We start from the raw sequence: 20,389 nt of genomic DNA, 5'->3' as shown, positions 1-20,389 counted from the left end.
GGAATACCTGCACAGAGGGGCAGGCAATCCCACAGCACTCTTGTGAGCAGAGCATCACACGGGGAAACCTCTGTGCAAGTCCCTCCCTGTTCTGCCTGAATGGGGATGTGAATCTGGTCTTCAAAATTACATCAAATGACCACAGTTTCCTGTTGGGTTTGAGGTATGCTGTATGCACTCTTATCAAAACAAACTGAGGCACTTAGGTTTTTTTCCAAGGCAGAGCTGAGAAAGTTTACAACTTACTTCAAAGTTCATAGAATAAAAATACATTTCCTGAACTGTAATCATCTGAGGGTCCAGTACTGCTTGACTGTACTAGGACCACTTACAAAGGCTTGTTAGAACAACACAAGCAGATAAGAAGGGTGAAATCCTTCCTTCATCTGTCCCTCTAGCTTCCTGTATTATTTCTTCACATAGTTGACCATACTGCCAAGTTTTATTTTATTGAAATTTCATTTCGGTTCAAGATGAAGAAGGTAGTTCACACAGGGCTCTAAGTGAAGAAGTTACCTCACACTGACAGCTAATTTAATAATAAAAAAAATTACCTCAAATTCATTTAACTTCCTCTGCAACATCTTTTCCAAATAGTATGCTCTCTGGAGCGGCTCACACTTCTCCAGCAGAATGGTTTCTGCAGTTGTCCCAGACGTCTGTTTTATCTTATCAGCCTTGAAAGAAATCTCTGCATGGAATACTTGGATGTTTTGAACACGACGCTGTAAATTCTGATGAGGGAAGGGGAAAGAAAAAAAAGTCAGCAAATGAATCAGACCATCATTCATGTGCCACTTTCATTTGGTATCTTTTGTTGCTGTAACTAAGCACTTCTTGTTGATCTGCTCCGGGAGCCAAATTCAGCTATGGTGAAAGCTTCAGTCTTTTACTCTGAGGATAATAGGACCTGCATCCATTGACTGGTGCTGGAAGAGGCAGAATTCAAAGTTCAACAGAACACCAGTGACTTCAGGCAGTGGAATACTAGTGCTACAGAAGACATTAGGGAGAGAAATCAGAAAATCCATCTCTACAGAATGGATGTACACCAGCAGATGGAGAAACTAGCCCATGCTGCAGATGAGAAATGCTACTACGTTACCAGCATACCAGTACTTTGGATCCCTTAGTGACTGAGGACTTTTAGTTTTATTTGTTCCCTTTTACTACAGAAAGGATGCTATACAATTAAGCTCTAAAGGCAGTACAAGAACAAAGGGAGTAATTTTAGACTCCTTCAAGGTACTTGTTTTTCTTCTTTTTGACCTGGACAACTGTAGTTTACTTTTAGCCATGAAACCCCCAGGAATTTGCCACTGTATATTGCCTTTTCTGTGAGTAACAAAGACTTGCGATTGCCAGCAAAGAGCAAGTGTGTTTCCCTAAAAACCAAAATGGCTCTTAGCTCCTGACCCCTGTCTTTGGTATGGATCATACTGCAAACTGCCACTTCAGCCATTTCGTAAATATCCCATTTTGATTTCTTACTCTTTATACAGGACTTTATTTTTATTTATTCTTGTGACAGTGGTCCATAAACCCATCATCTTTCCTAACGTATAGTAGAGGAAAAGATTAGAGATTAAAATACGGTTTTGTAATGCACATGTATTTTCAAAGACATGTAACATATGCCATTATCACCGATCCCCATTCTTCTAACTCACTACTTACAAAAAAACTACCATAAATTCCATGTGTCCTACTCACACATACCAGGACAGGATCTACACTGCTATTGGCACTATAGTAGTCACGCCTTGCTTAGTAGGTGCAAAACTCTTCCCAAAATTTCCAGAAAATGTGATGCCTTTTTGCTGACATATTCATGAATTTATGTCATGGTCATTAACAGGTGAGAATAAACTGAAAATGTTTTGGTCTAAATTTTGCTGCTGTCAGTTGTTTCTGACATAGGAAAAAATATATGAGGTTTTTTTCACATACTGTAAAGTTTCTTGATTGGCCACATGCAAAATGGGGTGCTTTGGACTTCTTCCAATACATGGCTAGAGGTTCATAAAGCATGATGAATCACTGCTCTGTCCTGAAATAAGTATTATTATACACTTCACTGCAGTCTGAAGAAAATGTCAGAACCTAATGACAGCTTTGCTACCTGACAGAGTCAAATGCACCCTGTGGTGGTCTCAGCATGAGATCTCATTTGCCTAAAGTCAGAAGTATTTAGAATAATCTAATGAGCCTAGAAATTTGTGATCTTACCAGACCAGGCCAAAAAAAAGTAGCAAACCCAAATAAAAAAATCTGAAGAATTCAGAAGACCTCAAGATGTTCCTGTGTTCTGGAAAATTGGTCTTTTCCCTCTGCTATTGTTCTAGTAGACATTCTCTCTCCTACCAAACAGCGTCCCATAAAGTAAACAATTTTTGGTTTAAGGATTCCTTCCAACACAGGCCTGATTCTTTGCATAGAGCAGAAAGGGGCAGGGATGGAGTGAGATTGCTCCCTTTTGCTCTCTTCTCACCCTGTGCTGACTCTAGTTTAGTTTGGTCTCAGGATCTGGCCAAAGTATTTAAAGGAAGTACAAAGGTGCCTGTTAATGGAAAAAACCCACAGGTTTTGTTTTCCACTGACTGGATTTGGGGGAGGAGAGGGGAAGAAGATGTTCTTTTGATTTGTTTCTCAAAAATAAATCCTGGTTTTTACCAGGCAGCAGAAACATAGTCATGTACCCTTATATCCTGTATCCTCTGATGCAGAGTTTCTATCATGTTATCCTCAGGCATGTGAGCATCCAAGAGCTGATTGTACTGCTCTTCGTGCTGTTGTAACTTGGCTGCTGCCTCAGTGCATGAAGTATTCAAGGGCTCCAAAAGCTGCATGGTCGCTTGTGCTGCCCGCAGTTGATCTGTGATGTCTTCATTTACTGAGTTCCACCTGCCGACATATGAAAGGATAAGAGCATTTTCCTAGCAGATTCTCCGCCAGAATATGGTTTGGTGTAGAATTCCTGTGGGAGTTTCTTTGCGTTCATACCCACATTACTGAAAGCCTGCTGACACGGCACCATTTTGCGTTCTGTGATCCATCACTTAAAAGGTAGTATCAGCTACTCCTCACACAGGTACTCTTCAACGGGTGAGTCGTATTAATATAGAGTTAAAAACCTGACAGACAGTTAAGTCCTGCCTCAGCCGCTTTTTTTTTTGGATACTGGTAACTGGGGGTCTTTTTCATAACCTTACCTAGTGTGTGCCTCCATGCACTTCTGTTCCATAATCTCTGCAAAGGAGGGAGAGCAGCTCTTCTTCAGGTTACTTGCAGCAGCCTGGAGCTTGGCCCAGCTTTCTTCACTGCTCTCTGATTCATCTTGAAGGGACTGCAAAATGGATTATCGCAATTAGTTGCGGAGATGAATGACCTAAGCATAGCTGCCCCATAGACTGGTAGAGTTAGGGTAGCAGTAATGCGACACGTTTGCAGCACACACTAAAATGTGTGTGAAAATAACGCCTGATCCGAAAAATCAGAGAAGTTAAAAGAGAGGTGAAATGGTCCAAGTTCAAAACAATCATATAGGAGGCCTATTTTAAACTGAGGTCATTTATTTGCTCTTAAACAAACAGCTCATTTAACAAACCCACAGCTTTGAACTGATTAAATTAATTCACTAGAAACCAAAAATGTTTTTCTTTTAAGCTATGTTTCAGGGAAATTTCTACTGGCAGTAAAGTTGGCTTGACAGCTCCTGTCCCTGGCTGCGTGTTCCCCCTCCTGATACAGGCAATTGCAGAATCTGCCATGGATCGTATCTGTGACCTGATCCAGATTAAAAATAAAGCAGGTGATGGAAAAAAGGAGGTAAGAAGGTGCCCAGTTACTTCCATTTATTATGTGTCCCTAAGGGAGGGTGGAAAGTGCTTATGCAGGCTTTGCTGCCGAGAGACGTGTACCTGGCATTCACAGCCTCAGTCTGTCCTGTACCACTTCTGATACAACTTGAAAATAAACCAAATCAGGCCTTAATTACAACTGAAACAGGGAGTGTTTACACAGCCTTTCCAGATTTGTTTAAAGCCAGGGAAGGGGATTTTAGCCATATCTGTAAAACATTCAGAACCAGGGCCAGCCTGACTGCCTGCTCCAGATGCCCCACTCAGACGCTGTAATAGCCAAGCAGAGCAGCAGGCTGATCCAGGGCACTTACGCCTGGTGTTTATGCCCAGCCTCATTCAGAGGCTGCGCAGGGAACTCCAGCTCTCTGGAGGGTGACTGAACAGTTCACTTTGCACTAAAGCAACTGGAAATGCCAGGCTCAGGGGTCCCCCTGCTCTGCCCCAGGGCTGCTGCACCCATGCAACCCAAGCCACAGCTTCTAGGAAGGGGAATCCTGGGTCCTGGTCCTTGACTCCAGTGCTGTTTATACGTGGAAAGATGCTTTATCGCAAATAGCACTTTAATGCAAAATGTGTCAGTGGTCACTGGCACAGTGGCTGGGACACAGTACCCCAAGGGCAACGTTCAAACCACAGATCTAGAGACGTGGTCCCTTCGCCAATTTTCTCCCAGGTCCCCTCCATTTTTACGCTGAGTCCCAGCATCGATGCACAGGCATCTCCTTCCAGGTTACGCTACAGCCTTATGGCAGGGCATTTCCCTGAGAATAACAAGTGAAGGGGTAAATTTCCTTTTAACCAACAAGCCGAGAATCAACATCTTTCACCTGAATGGTGAGTAACCTTTAGGCAAACACACGCAATGATGGCATTAGGTTTTCCTTTGCCAGCTGCATTTTCAGCCAGACTTCCTGCTGGTCCACATGGATTAGAGACGGACTGAGTAGACATCAGCATAAGGGATGGTGGTGTAGTGCACATGTCCATCTCGACTCTGCAGGGCAATGGAGCATGAGGACCTGGTGCCTCATATGGAGATGCCTTCCAGCACGTGCAGAAGACTAAAATGTCAAGGCATCTTTGCAATCCAAAGTGGAGGCTCTGCTAGCCCACAGTAAGGCACACATGGTAGCAGCTGACCTGTACGTCTCTCTTGAACCTTGGTACCTAAATCACACCAAAGTTGATCTTACGCGCTAAAGAAAGTAAGAAGCCTCAAAATAGTCCTCAGTGCCTGTGGAGGTTAAAACTAAATAAAAATATTCCACTGACTTCAGTGGCACTATTAATAAAGCAGAAGTTGTTCAGATAAACGTTTCTGTCTTTTTTCAGTGGAGTTGGTTTGTTTGTTTGTTTGTTTAAGGGCACAAAAGGAAGTAGAGAAATAAGACAACATCGGTAGATCTACCTGGAGAGTGTTGACCTGTTTTTCCAAAGCTTCCAAAGATGCCACAGAAGGTTTGCAGTGGTTTATGCAGTACAAATATCTTGTTGTCATCAAGCTGACTTCTGCATAAGCTTCATCATATACTCTCCACTGCTCCAGTATTGACTGCATTGAGGTCTTTAACTGTGCAACCTGCAAACAAACCACTTTTGTCACTATTTCTTGGGCAGTCCTGACATGGAAAACCACCTTCAAATTGACCTAAAAATCTAAGCTCAATGCTTACTCCATGAGGATCCAACAAGAATTTCACAAGTTGGAGTATTTTCCTACTTGGTAAGGAATTGTGCAGGCTTCAAACCAAGCAGTAAACAGTATTTAGAGTGAAGTATACGAGTTTGCTGGAAATAAAAATTTAATCAGAGTTCAAGGTAACGCTATTCTGCCAGCCACAACACCCCAAAATGTAAAAAGTACTGAGATAATGAACTGCTTATTCCTTCCTGCCAAAATCAATCTGAAATGGGAGAAAGTTGAGAGCCTTAATCTTCTTAGGAAGCAGATAGTTTGATCCAGAGATCAAGTTCCCTTTTAAAGAAAATTTAAACAGAAATTGTATGGAAGATGATGCTACTATAATACTCTGGAGAGTTTTCATCCCTCTTATGGCACCGTGCTCTAATAATGCAAGCCCACCTGAATTGCAGCCTACGAAACTCAGGGTTCTGATCTAAAATTAAATTATGGATATCCTCTTTGTTTTCTATGTCTCTTTGATTATTACAGTCATTTAATCTATATGGAGGCAAGCATAGTTTCCATTTGCCATGTACTCCTAGACACTGCAAACCAAACGCATAGTCCTCCTTCAGTGCTATTTGTCATTTTTATCCTTCTGTATCAGGTAAGTACGTGTCCTGGGCTAGACAAAACATTCACGTAGTTCAACATCTATTTTCAGTCATGGCAGTACCTGATGCTTTGAGAAAGGCATGAAAACCAGGCAAAGAAACAAGCATGTCTCTATGGGACCAGGCAAACCCAGATGCCAGATTTCAGTTCTGACTGCATCCACACAATGAAAGATGGAAACTCCTACACCATAGTTCACCCTCAATAGACTGCGTAGATCATTGTATCCATGTGTTCCAGGCACACATGGGTTGATGGATTAATCACCCCTATTCTCATTTGAATCACGGTAGAAGTGGGAGGAATCTCTAATTGCTTTTTGTGGCCTGCAGCTAATTACTGCCCACACAAGGAAGAAGGAAAGACATCGTCCATATGAAATGTCTCTGGGACATGGACTCACAGTCTTGAGGTCAACCTATGGACATTACAATCATGGTATCACATCTCCTTAGACCTATATTTGAAATCACAGCCTGGATCTGCTGAGAGGTCACCTGTGGGAAGAAAGCTGCACTTGGTGTTTCATTGGACATGCAGACAACTAGGCTGTAAGAACATTCTGCAGTTTATAAGTTTGATAAAATAGTCACAAAAATAAAGTAATAAAAATACTAAAATTAACATGACCCATAATGACTGTAAGAAGAAAAAAGCACTAGGCTGTCAATCCTGCCAATTTCTACCCCCAGCTCTACAGCAGAAGGATAATCTTTCATCTTGTACACAAACAAAAATTTATCTGCTTTCTTGGTAAGAAACAGCCACATGATTTCTGTTGAAAGCCAAAAGAAGCAGCAGCAGACCCATCCTGGACCGACACCTCATGTGGAAGAGTTCAAGCAAAAGAGTTCAGGTTTCACAAAATTCTGAGGAACAAAAGTAAGGCATTTATAATAGAAAGTGTAAGGGAATCTTTAAATACAATCACTGCATCATGTATAATCCTCTAAAGCATATTGTTATTTATATCACAAATTTAAATCTATGAAGGTACTCATTATTGTATCTTCTGTGCCCGTCGGTTACATCTAGATAAAAAATATTAGTTCCAAGTATAAACATAATATAGCAATAAATACAAACTGCTGGGGTGTCAATTTGCATGGGAAACCATCTGCCAGACTCTCCTTGAAGCAACTGGAAACTACAGAGGATTTGAAGATGGCAAAAGCCATCCAGGTGTGTGGACAAAAGAGTAACTGGGAGATGGAAAAGCTGCAGTGAGAATGGGGCAGGAGAAGGCAGCTTCCACGAGAATACTACAGGGGATAAGGACCAGGGTATGAAGAGAAGCAGACTGAGTAAGAGGGTTTCAGGTTTCCATTTTCAACTGGACAAAAAAATAGCAGTTCTGTTTCTTTTCTTGAACTGTATGTAGATGAGGGTCTATCCCTCCTCCCCCTGTATTCAGCCCACTTGGAGATCAGACTTATTGTAAAAACTTAAAAGGAAGTTCTTAAGAAGGTTAAGATGAAAGAATACTTTGCATCTTTTCTGTACCAGCTCCTGCCATCCCATGAAGAAGATCGATAACACTGGTCATAAGGATATGAAGAGGCAGAAATCTGAATGCAAACAAAGCTTTTACCTGGCTTACAACGCCGTCCACCATTTCGCACAGCTCAGCTATCCTGAAAGATGGAGAATCTGGGCTTTGTTCTACACTACCATTCAAAGCCAAACTCTGTTTGAGCTCATCAAGAGTTTTGGATTTAATTGTGAGTTGGTTTTCTAGCTCCTAAATGAAAAAAAAGAAAAAAAAAAAGACAGATAAAGAAGATCTTTCAATGAGACCATAGAAAAAACCTTCTGTGTGACTAGCTTAGGTAAACATTCTTTCTGTAAAACCAGTTCTGTGTAATTCTTCAGCCATGCAACACCACCACCATTTCAACTCTGATAGAGAACAACTGCTTTACAGGAATTCAAAATGACAGTAGCTGCTTTAAACAGTCTCTTGCAGGTAGAGCTAGAATCCGCCCATTTAGCATCAGCATGAGCACTGGACATCGTGCTTGGGAAGGAAATTGTTAGGAGCTAATTCCTCAGCCACCATGCAGGCTTCTCTGTACCTCTCCAGATTCAAAAAAGTTTTTCCCTTAATGCAACTGAACTTCTCCTTGGGCAGGTTAGCATTTTGGGTCCTCCTCTGCTCCAGCAGACAGAGGTAGTATAGGAACTGGTTTTGCAATATGAGAGTTCCTGACATCCTAACAACTTCTAGAAAGTTATTTTCAGCTTGTCCTCTTAGTCAGAGGCTTTCTCCCATGGGAGAAACACCACTGAAATAAGTGGAAATGCCTGGGCGAATAACACTCCCCCAACACAACCAGCAAGACTGGAAGCTAGGCTTGACAAGCTGGGGAAAGCTCAGCAATAAGTTCCTTCCCAACATGAATAAATACCCATACACACAATGGGCCATTACATTTTCCTATAATACTATGCTTATAAGCCACGACCTTTCTTCTCTCCCACTGGCTGTCTCCAAAACATTTTCGAATTTGGACCTCATTTTTATTGAGCAAATCCATTTTAATGAAACCATTTAGCCACCTGCAGCCCAGCACTGTACCTCACTGTGAGCAGGTCAAAGATACTGTGTTTTAGTCAAAGATACCCTGTGTCTTTCTTAGGGTCTGGCCCCTCAATAACGTTTCAGAGTGCTTCAGAGAGACAGGTAATTCAGTGTGTAAGAGAGCACTCTAGGCAATAAAAGCAGCCTACTACAAGACAGAGACATGTAACCATGGCAATGAAAGAACAAATATACCATGTTAAAAAATAGAGACGGAACACTGTACTGAATGAAATCAGCAGAATGTTAGATTAATAGGAGCCAATTATTAGCTGGCTGCACCGGTACTAATTTTGAGGGAGCTGATGTGTAGAAAAACACAACAAAACCAAAGGACACCCAGATTCTTGAGGCTGGTGCAGAGTGACTACGTTCTAGGGCAGCAGTAGAGAGAGCTGCTATTCTTCCAACTGGACTGTGCAGTTTCCACCACAGAGCTCTTCAGGCTAATGGAACTGATAGCCTTTGCCATGGCTGTGCTGAACTGAGAACTACTTCTTCCAGAGACATCTCAGAATAAGAGCTACACTACTGCTGCACAACACTCACAACACTCCAAATACCACAGAACAGAAGCAAATGCATTGCCAACTGGAGGGAAAAACCCGTAAACTAGCAATTCACATTAAAAGTGGATCTGGCTATCACCTGAACATAACATGCTGTAATTAAAATCACATCGTTGTGTTCTTCCAGGAAATGGCAGCTTCCTTCACATTTTTCCTGTTAAAATCTGTGCAGTTCTTTAGTCTGGATTCAGCAAAAGCCAAATATAGTTTTTTACAATAATACCACATATAATGCTTTACCTTGCAAACATCTAACGTGTTCTGTGCAGAGATGAGACTTGCTGGGGTTTGTAAAGATCTCAGTTGATCACTCTGAGCTTCCAGCCAGTTGTGTAGAGTCTGGGCTTTGTTCTCATTTTCAGTAATATCCTCCAAAATGTATTCCAGGTCTTGTATCTGAAAGTTACAGAACTATTTTAACTTACTTAAACCTAGAGGTGGGCAGAAACAGGGCTCCCCCTTACATGAAAAAAATGGAGATTACAACATTTACGTTGAAAATACTACTTAGAGAAAAGATTTTAAAAGGAAAAGCTAAAAAGGTTTACTGGCTATTCAGGATCTGACCTTTTCCCTGGAAAGAAACCAAGGCAGTGTGGGTTCTCGAGCTGGCAGCCTGTGGACCTGACAAGTTGGCGGACCCTGGGCTAGATGGACACATTTATGTGAAGTCTGAAAACCTCATTCCCCCTGAAACTCACCAACAAATTTACTAATAAGCAAGGGATCCTAAGTCTCCTATCTTCAGTCTTGGCCCTGAAGATCCATTAAATCCTAGAATGGAGTTTATTGAAAATGGTTAGAGAAGATAATTTTTTCTCTCAAAAAAATTGAAATTTCATCATGGGAATTTTCAATTGGCAAGAACTGAATTTTCCATTTGAAAATGTTTCTGGAAGACTTTCTGATTCAGGAAAAAAATGGGAAATTTCTGTTTGATCAGTAGTCTTTGTATCTGGATGCAGGGAGGGCAACTTCTCCTAAAGCCTTGTAAATTCATGAGAGAAATAGAGATGAAAGAGGAATGTGCTGGTAGAGGGATTCGTTCCAGCAACCTCACGTTTGCATTTTGGGATGCTAACCTTCCCCTGGTCTTCTCCGTATCACCAGTCACACTAGCTTTTCTGGGCACTAGGGCACACAAAGCAGTGGCATCTAATTCTGGATGCATGGATTATTTCTAGTCTCACTAGAATAAAGTAATTCTGAGGCACTGCCTGAAACAGATTTTCTACAGAGAAACACAAGATGCACTGGTGTAGTCAGTCTACATGTAGAATTTGCGACCAGCTACTGATCTTCAAAGCCCTCCATCGGGAAAGCCTATTTCATTACTGCAGAAGGAGGACACACAAGAGAGTAACCCCTTTCCAGTGTCCCAGAAGGGCTGGACCAGGGCTTGGACTTGATCCCAGCTGTGCCTTTTCCAGCAGGGTCATATGTCCCCATCTGAATACATCTGTCAACACTACTTCCTTAATAATTACTTTTTTTTGCAAATCCAACTGCTACAACAGGAAAATGGGTGGTAGCTTAATATATCCCTATTTCTCGTTCCCATCATATGGCATGTGGAAGGGTTGTTTGCTCTTTCGGTGCTGTGTTTGCTGAGCAGGGCCTGGCTGTTTGCACCAAGCAATGTAGCACCTCTCCTTTCCACAAACCATCCAGCGTTTCATTAGGTTTTTAATGACCCAGCTTTCACAGTACCCCAAAGCTTCAACAGATTTCACTGACAGGTTCCCCTGCAGACACTACCCTGAATTACTCCTTTTTCATAGCTTTCTCAGCATCTGTTGTCTTTGTTGACATGTCACTGACTATAATTTCTTCATAGGAGGAATCTTATTTTTTCCACCTAATACAGGCAACTAGGGTAAATCCCAGGCTATCAAAAAAAGGTTTTTTTTTTTCTCTTTTCCCTCCCTGCAAGTTACAGGAGAGTTTACCCTTCCAGACCTTGCTGAGGTTTGGATGCCTGCTTACCACCTGATAGCTGATGCACTACGAGACCACTCCACAGGCTGCCCGTGAGACGGCAGCATGGGTGGACAGCATAGAGCACAGGGCGTCTGTGTTCCTCAGTGTTTTCAGACTCAGGGAAAAAGACTGCTTGCAAAATACAGAGCACTGACACAGGCAAGGTCAGAGTTGTGAGAAATAAAGCGGTGAGAACTCAATCAAACCTTTCTGTTCAGAGATGCCTGCAGCCTGTGCCACCGCAGGTTCAGCTCTCCAAGACACTCGGCAAATTCTGTCCTTTCATAGCGCTTGCTCTCCACATCACAAGTGCTCATCTGCAAGAGCGACTGGTTAACAAAATCTACTGTCCACTGTTTAAAGTTCATTTCCATCATATATTCCTGCAGGGGGGGTGGGGAAAAAGAACAAAACCATAAAACAATTAGTTTGGCATTTTTAATCTGATCAGTTCCAACAATGCTTCAATGCATAGTTATGGGACATTCACAGCTTATTTTGAGCCACGGCCTAAAATATTTTTCTGAAAGAGACTTGGCTATAGGAATAATCCTTAATTTTTCCATAACTGAAACTTTGGCAGAAAATGACTATCATTACATGGGTAGCTCAAGGTAAGAACAGGCTAGTGCCAGAGCAGGGAATAAAACCTAGGGGTACCAGACGCAGTACTTTACACCCACTGGACAACACCATCACGCTGCCATGGGCGCAGACTGGGCCTAGACCAAGGCCTTCCCACACTCCTAGAGCTCAAAGGCAAGTGCAGACAAGAGCTTGCGGTCCTTTATCAAAATATCTGGTATCAGAATAGAGTATCAGAGTATCTAGGAGAAAAACCTCCAATACCAGAGTGCTAGCCCACAGAGACAAGTAAGAAACTACACACAAAGTGAGAACAACGTAAGGGAATGCCTTTTTACTTCAGAGGGTCTTAGAAGAGGGGAGGAAAGGGCTCCTCATTGTATCTAGTAGCACCTAGAAAAAAGCCACGAGGGAATACCACAGTAAAGCCATAGCTGCTTCCCTGTAGGAATTCGTGACCCACATGCCAGCTTTCTTCTCAGCATACGCATCCCCACATGGCTGACAAGTGCAGAAGACACACCTACAAGCTAATCTCTAAATACCCAAAGGGCTAAAAAATGGCACCTGGCCTACATGTTCCAACTTCCAAATCCAACCGATACAGACAAAATGCTATGTATCTGCTACACTAAGGCACTTTGAAAGAAACGCTTGCGGTGGCACTTGCCTCATGTGCAGTACCAAAGTGCCTGAGAACTGTCATCCTGCCCGAGCCCAGAGCAGCGCTCAGTAGTGAACAGTGAATGCTGTACCACTTATCTAAGGGATGACGCACCTATGTTTAGTTGAAGTCAGGAGATGTCCAACCCTTATTGCAACTCGACGGATGCACAAACTGCTAAGTCCTTGGGTTGGTTATCTTTAAAAGGGACATTTTGTCTTAGATTCTTGTTGTACATGCAACGTGGCAAAGATGGAGACTTTAAACATGACAGCTAAGGAAAAGAGTCTGCATAGAGACAACTCCTCAAGGACATTGTCCAGGCACAAGATATGTTAATGTTGTTAACTTGAAGATATACTAGGTCCTTGAATGGAATGTGCTAATTGTCCAGGTGTGAGATATGTTAATGTTGTTAACTTGAAGATATACTAGGTCCTTGAATGGAATGTGCTAATTGTCCAGGTGTGAGATATGTTAATGAGTTCCCGGAAAGTTAATGAATAGACATGAGTGACTTGTATAAAGAGGGGGCTGAAAGGTTCCCTCGGTGTGCATGATTTTGGTGGAGCGATCCCCCATGCACCCAGTGCTGCCGAACAAAGATAACCTCTGCTCACTCAAATATTGGTAATTGATTCTTCAAATCCGTAGCTCTGCAAGTGCAAAGCAAAATATGGCGCTCTAGGGGTCCATGCTCTGAGGCTGGGCTCCCTGGCACCTATGGAGGTACAAGCATAGCTTGAATCCTTCCTGCGGCTGAGGCAGTCGGCCTCTGTCATTGCTGCTTTAGCATCTGAACAGAGCCAAGAGTCTGCTGCAGCCTCTCTCTGCAGGGATGTTTACCCTGTCCCCCTTTCCTAGCAGGTTATGTCTTTTGATGAAACATAATATTCAAACCCCCTGTTCTCTAGTTAAATGGATCCTGGTTATGGAGCTCTGTTACGAGGCACTGGTGAAAAGGCAGACCAAAATACAGCACAAACAGAGTCTATCTTCCTCAGGAAGCAAAACCTTCCTGCTCAACGCATTTTATAATCTAAATGTAATGATATGGAGAAATAGTGTGAAATGGGGACAATGGACATCGATCGTGATTGTATATGTCTGCTCAAGGAATGTGGGTATGATGACTGGTCATGGGTGTGGTGTATGGTCACATAGCCACACAGCTTTGAGGAGATACCTACCCTTCTTCCTCTAACAAAGGGGCTATTTATAAAAAGGATGAAGGACATTCCAATGTTATCTAGAGGGAGGGAGTGCTAAGGCTTCTTGCTGGAGAAGATCAGATGGTCACAAGGACATGAATCACCTACAAACCTGCAAGACCACCACATTCCAGGCAAAGGACTGATAAGCTACTTAACATACGAAGCGAGAGTAAGCGGGTTTAGGTAATGAATATGTATAGGCGTCAATTGAATATTCATTTGTTTTATTGTATAAATGTGAGATGGTTCGTTCGGGCATGCATGCTTGTGGAGGAGCGATCCCCCATGCATCTGCGCGCAATAAACATACCTACTTTATAACTTTCGAGTTATAGAGTCTAATTCCCTATGTCAGTAAGAGAGAGAGAACAAGCTAGACAAATGGGACAGCCTGAGGAAAAGGAGATTATAGCACAGCAAGCAGTAGCTGTGTTGCAAAGCAGGCATTGTTTTGTGTGGCATGGAAGCAAAAGGGTTTTATAAAGGAAGATGTTAAGGCACCTTTGAGACTGTTTGAGGAACCCTCCCAAAAGCGAGGGGAAGGGTATGACAGTGCCTGTAGGCTGCTTCCATCCTTCTTACAGCCAAACACCTTGCAGAAGGCCTGGACTCACACCTTCCCACTTACCTTGTACTTCTGAAGGAGGCTTTTGACTTGGGCAGCACTATGTTGTGAATTTATTGGCTCCTCATGTCCCAGCTGTTGTTCCACATGGTCCAGCCAGGCCATTAGCTCAGCAATAGCTTCTCGCGATGAAAGTTTTTCCATCTGAAGCTGGGGGTAAAGCATATAATAAATCTTCTATGTTCTGCTTGTTAGAAACATCAATGAAGATGACATCTCTCTTTTTAGAAAGTCTATTATAGCTGCATTATAACTGCAATTATTGGGGTAGGAACGTGAAAGTGAGCCCTGTGCTCCAGAGGTGCATATGACTTAAATTCAGAAAAGTGTGAGAATTCAGAAATTTAAAATAAAATTCTTCCCATATAAAATTCCCACTTTCATATAAAATTGTGAAGATGACAGATATGTGCAAAACAGCCCAGGAAGAACACTGCAATAATTAAACTGCAGTATAATATTGAAGATATTCTAAAAGCAAGACAGTCAGCTAATTAGGAAAGAAGTGCCTTGGGGCCTTATGGAGAAGCCAACCGAATCCCAGAAGCAACACTGTAAAGTAATTATTGAGTTCAAACTGAGAGATGGCAGCAGAGTTTCTCCTCACCTGGTGAAGCTTTTCTTGGATGGCTGAGAGCTGTGTAGTCATTTCTCCCCATTTTTGCTCAAACTTTGCCAAAGATGACCTAAGTGCTGTGGTATCAGCTTGCTTCACATGAAAGAGCTGGTTGGCAGTGCTCACCACAGATGTCTTCAGGGAAGATTTCTCATCAGCTTCCTTAGAGAATGCCTGAGGTGCACAGGACAAATTTAAGAGAGGGTAAATATTTACTTATCTATTTAAACAAAGAAGAGAAACCAGGTTTTCAGTCACAGGATGAACTGCCTCAATGAACTGATCTTAGCAAGTTTGTAAAGTTCAGAAAACCTAAACTCAACATACTGTGGCAGTAGGTAAGGCCTTTTTCTGCCCAGCTTGATACAATGCTGGGTGCTACCTCTTGCTCCACAGGATTGGGAATATCCTGATCCCCACTTCACACCGACATCCAGGGAGTCCGAGTGTCTGGCCAGCTCACACCTACCAGCCCAACGCACGTGGTGATGCTTTGCTTTGCCACTGTGCAAGACTCCTAGCAGGCCTCACACTGGGGCTGAACTTCCTGGCTAGTCATACAAGTGGAGCACAGCACCAGGCGGGCAGCCAAAGACATGAAATGCAGTTCAGCACATTTCTTTTCCCTGACTTTGGCTGACCATCTTCACAGCCCTGCTGTCTTCCCCCCTGTTCCCTGAGCCCACAACTCCAGATTCAGTTGGTAAGTGGCCCACCAGGTTGGCCTAATTGCTGTGTGTGGTATTTGGCATCATACAAGACAGAAACCATGCTATTACATTGTAGGCACAGAAGAGATCCTGTCTGGGCTGTGATGTGCTGCAGTTGGGAGCTCATTATGAGAGGATTCCATTCTAATTTGTGCCCTGTGGCTGGCCTCACAATCTGAAGGAAGGTCTTTGGTGGCCTCCCATGCTCATGGTTCCCCACAGATAACAGGGCAGCTTTGGGGCAGACAGCCATTCACTGCTATATTAGGTGGGTATCTTCTAGGTCATGACAAATACAAAAACCACTCAAAAGGGTCATTTTCACTGGAAGTCACAATGTCTTATCTAACCCTGGCAGGAGAAATGACTTACAAGCAAGCTGTTGATGTTATCCCTGATGGTGGGAAGATCTGGTGACACGTTTAGAGACTGCTCCGTCCAAAAATTAATTCTCTGCTGAGCAGAATCCAGCCATTTCATTAATTCCTCTGAGTCTCTGTTGTAGCTACAAGGAGGAAACAAAACACACAGACACACATCTCCTAACTGAGTCTAGGATACATTTCTCACCCTCTAAGTTGTCCTCCTTATGTGAGGAGGCATGTGCTGTTCTTGCACCCATGCTGCTACATAACCTTGCAGAAGCATGGCTACAGCATGGACCGATGTACCACACAGAAGTTCTGCTGGACCTGCACATGAGACTGTTTGTATCGGCTCTGTGCAGTTGGTTTGCTCTCCCTGAAAACCTCCTCTTTCTGTATTCACCCAACAATTGACAGGACAAGCTCACACGGGTGATATAAGAGCTTTGCCGGAGGTCAAAACCTCCAGAGGAGACCGTGCAGACTCCAAGATATAGTGCAGAATACACAGCAGGGATAAAGACGAAGAAAGACTGGGCATGCTCTGTCCACACTAAGGTCCAGCCAGCCTGAGCTCAGAGCACACAGACCAGGTGAAAGGAGAGCTGACCCTGGTGCATCAACTGGTGGACTGGGCTGGAAAGACCCAAACTAACTCTACCTGACTGCCAGGACTGCATTGACAGCTGGCCTGGGGGCATGTGAAAGCACTGAGCATGCTCAGGTCTTCCCCCTTTGGGGAGCTTCAAAACACAAGTCGAGGCAGCCTCCTCATGAATGTCTGTAAGGTGGATAGTGTACATGCACAGACAGGCGCATTATGCCTCTGCTGGGGAATCAAGGCTAGCTTGCATTTGCAGCAGGCTAAAATGTTCAGGGCAGCACGATCAGAGCTTCTGTTCACACTTCCGAAGTACAAACAGCAGCACGATGCAGCTAACTCTCACCGAGAACATTGACATTGCGATGGCAGCCATCAAAACCTTGTTCCTAGAAAAGCAGGCAGGAAGCGAATCCCCTGTCTACACAGTGAGATAAGATCAGCTGTGTAATAAAGGGCCACTTTTCTGATCACCACCGCTTTTTTTTTCCCCCCCCTTCATTTTTAAGTTAAAGGAGCTATGTTATTTATTAGTTCACTGTTGTATTTCAGAAAAAGCACCTATAGAAGATCAAAAACTAACATCTAGCTGATATCTCTAACTGCTTTCTGAATTACACCCACCTGATCAAGAGTTTGAGTAATGTTTGAAGTCGGTGTAGTTCATGGCCAACTTTTTTGGTTAAAGACAACCTCTGCTCTTCCAGCTTCCCAATCTGGCTTCTTATTTCTGGACAGCTCACAGCAGCCATCAATTTCTTCCCTTCTTTCACCATCTGATACAGCCTGGCATGCTTTTCATCAACACTGCTCTTGATTTGCTGTCAGAATATGGGAAGTTTGCAAAACAATAATTTATTAAAAACTGAAAACACAGCTAGCAAAACACGTATCATTTGTTCTAAATTCTTAATTTCACATGTCCTCTTTGTGTATTTTATTTTCCAAACAGAAGGAACCTGGCAAACAGGACACTGTTGGGTTGGGTTTTTTTTTGGTTTTGTTTCCTCTGGACAGATAATTCCAATTTCATACTTTATCAGAATGACTGTGTCATGATTCAATGGGCTTTGTGGACACTTGTAAACCTCAAGCAATGGACAAACACTATCAGAGCTGGCTGCATTGTCCAAACACGACTGACCCCAGCAGAAAGTCATTGCCATCCTGTTTTTAAAGGGCCTTCAGGCTCTATCCTATTAAAAAAAAAGTTACCAGTGTTTTGAAAAAAGCTGTTGGGAGAATTATTTAAGATACCATATCGATATTCAAGGCATGAAGTAAAAGACATAGGCATGGCCTGGTTTGCTTAGACAGCTGAATAAAATCAAAGCATCATTTTATCATTACTACACTTCACTGGAAGGTCAAAACGAGAAAATGGAAAAAAAATACCAGGAAGTAGATCAGTCCCAGGGAGAAGGCAGAAAGCAGTAATTGCGTGATGTGCAAGTATCTCACTTCTCTCCAGATATAAGGGGCTTGTACAATATCATTAACAAGGAAATTTCTCTCACAGAAATTAAGCCCTCGAGAATTTTATTCTGCTCTGTCCTCGAAGCTGTGAAGCTCCAAGACTAGGACTCTCCTCAAAAGCACCTTCTAAAGCTTTACTACTTTGTTTCTGATGTCCTTAAAGACCAATAGACTTAAGAGTGAAGAGCTAGTTAAGAACTTAAAAAACAAGGGAAACCAGGCAACTTCACACTCAACGGCTATGCAAATATTCCATGTCTCCAGTCTCAGTGATAAGCATCAAAAGCACCAGGGGGGCACTATGCTTGTAAATATCTACTGTTGTTGTATTTCAAAAGCTTTACTGTAGCTCAGAGTTTTCTGGGAATGTCGAACGACTAGACTAAATTACGGTAGTCCTTTTTGCCTTTGTGGTCTATGAATCTAAATATCAAACTGGACTCAATACAGATCCAAATACTCATTAATTCAAAAATTTCTAATACAGTGGGTCCTCTGAAGACCGAGAAAGGTCAAACCTCTGAGGAATGCGAGAGCACTCTCTGAAGATACATCACTAAGTTCATTGAACAGCATTTCTTCTTACTTTTATGAAACAACCATAAAGGCTGGTTTCATATCCTTATATTCAAATGTTTTGAAAACATAGATTAAATGTTTCCAGCTGGAGTTGAGGTTCTAAAGCCTCCAAAGCCATCAGAGATGCAGCTATGAACAAAGTAGGAAGCTATTTAACATTCTGTACAAACAGAATTTTACTGTCTTTGGTCAGATAGAAATTTGAACATCTCATTTTGAATTCTCGGGATTTTAAAAGGACCTGGTAAACCTGTAGATCTTCTACTGCAACTAGGGGTTCAGATATTTGAAGGCATTAGGTTGATTCTCCTCTTCCACAGGTTTTATCTCATGGCATGAAAATTGCTCCTGAATTACAGAGAAGTGGCTCTGTGTTCACTCCAAGGCTTCCTGCTGTCCTTGGGAGCCACGTAACCTGCACACCATCTTCTCCCAAATACTTGTACTTGAAGATCAAGTTCTAAAGTAGCTATAGTCATTACTCCCACTTAAATGAACTTGTAGCCCCTGGCTGAAATTAAGAGCCTGATCCCCTGCTACATTTAAAAGTCAGTTTTCAGCTTGCATCCACACAGAGACAAGGACACAAAGGAAGCAGTGCCCTACAAACTGTCTTTTACTCCTATTCTAACTAATTGTTTTGCCAGCTCTACAGATCTACAAAGAAAACCAGAGACAGACACACAAATACCTCTAAAAGTGCAATCCTTTCCATTAATCTTTCTTCTGTTTCTTCAACCAAATTCACAGAAGGCAATGCAGAGGCAAGTGCCTCTAACTCCTTATTGAAAACGAGGCATTCATCATCAAATTGCATCCATTCCTAAAAAATAATTGCATTATTAACACAGCACACATCTCTCTGCATTTTTCCTACACCAGCCTGAGGCCTTAATGCTTATTCTAGCATCTGCAGCTTTTGTTTTAATGAAACAAAACAAAAATAGGTAAATGATATAGAAATATTGAAGTGAGACATGATTTCATCACAGATTAATTCCTTCATTCTCCATTATCTTCAAGGTTTCTTATTTTTAAGTGGTATACTTAATTTTTTATTCTCTAGGGTGTTTTAAGATCAATCGTTAGGTTTTATTTTAAAGTGGCACTGGTATTTTTGTGCCTTAAAGGGCTCTTCTGTCAGTCCAGGCACTCAAAAATTGCTGCAAGAAGTCATGAAGTCAGAGTAATGGGTTGAAATGTCCACTTTCAGAGGTTTTCAAGGAAAAAAGCCAGTTGACTGACACACACAGAACAAGCAACAGACTGTTGCTGTGCAATGGTGACAGGAAAGGAGAACTACTAGTCAAAGAATCACTGGTGTGAAAAGGGCTCCCCTAGATGCAACTCTTCTCCCTTCTTCCTCCCAGCTTTTACTCTGGGTTTCTTTTGGCTCGTTACCTTTAACAGGCTCTCCAAGTGTATGCCATACTGGATGGCCTTCTGCTCCAGCAACTTGACGTCATTCACCAGCTCTTGCCAGAATTCCTCTCTCTTTTGTAGGATGGAAGGAGTCACTTTCTTGGAAAATGCTTGCATGAAAGCCAAGCGGATCATAAGGTTGTGGAAAAAGTCCTGAAAAAAAGAAGTTAAAGCTTTAAGAGAGATCACAAATCCACAGCAGGAGAATGAAGAAGACAGAGAAGACTCGCTGAGAAAAAT

General features: G+C 42.4%; 1 protein-coding gene across 2 annotated transcripts in view; it reads right to left on the bottom strand.

The window, feature by feature from the left end:
• SYNE2 (spectrin repeat containing nuclear envelope protein 2) overlaps positions 1-20,389 on the bottom strand; it is a 191,338-nt gene that overhangs the window by 46,085 nt on the left and 124,864 nt on the right. For both annotated transcript variants that reach the window (XM_055802696.1, XM_055802691.1), the window contains exons 74-86: positions 20,129-20,302; positions 19,419-19,550; positions 17,297-17,493; positions 16,079-16,211; positions 14,988-15,170; positions 14,384-14,530; positions 11,499-11,675; positions 9,553-9,708; positions 7,754-7,903; positions 5,272-5,442; positions 3,213-3,346; positions 2,700-2,904; positions 555-734 (exon numbers count right to left, since the gene is read on the bottom strand). In XM_055802696.1, coding sequence (XP_055658671.1) covers positions 555-734; positions 2,700-2,904; positions 3,213-3,346; positions 5,272-5,442; positions 7,754-7,903; positions 9,553-9,708; positions 11,499-11,675; positions 14,384-14,530; positions 14,988-15,170; positions 16,079-16,211; positions 17,297-17,493; positions 19,419-19,550; positions 20,129-20,302 — 2,139 coding nt within the window. The remainder of the gene's footprint in view (positions 1-554; positions 735-2,699; positions 2,905-3,212; positions 3,347-5,271; positions 5,443-7,753; positions 7,904-9,552; positions 9,709-11,498; positions 11,676-14,383; positions 14,531-14,987; positions 15,171-16,078; positions 16,212-17,296; positions 17,494-19,418; positions 19,551-20,128; positions 20,303-20,389) is intronic.

This window comes from Falco peregrinus, chromosome 1, assembly GCF_023634155.1.
Source record: "Falco peregrinus isolate bFalPer1 chromosome 1, bFalPer1.pri, whole genome shotgun sequence".
In the NCBI taxonomy this organism is placed as follows: domain Eukaryota; kingdom Metazoa; phylum Chordata; class Aves; order Falconiformes; family Falconidae; genus Falco; species Falco peregrinus.
This window is presented reverse-complemented; position numbering and strand designations above follow the sequence as displayed.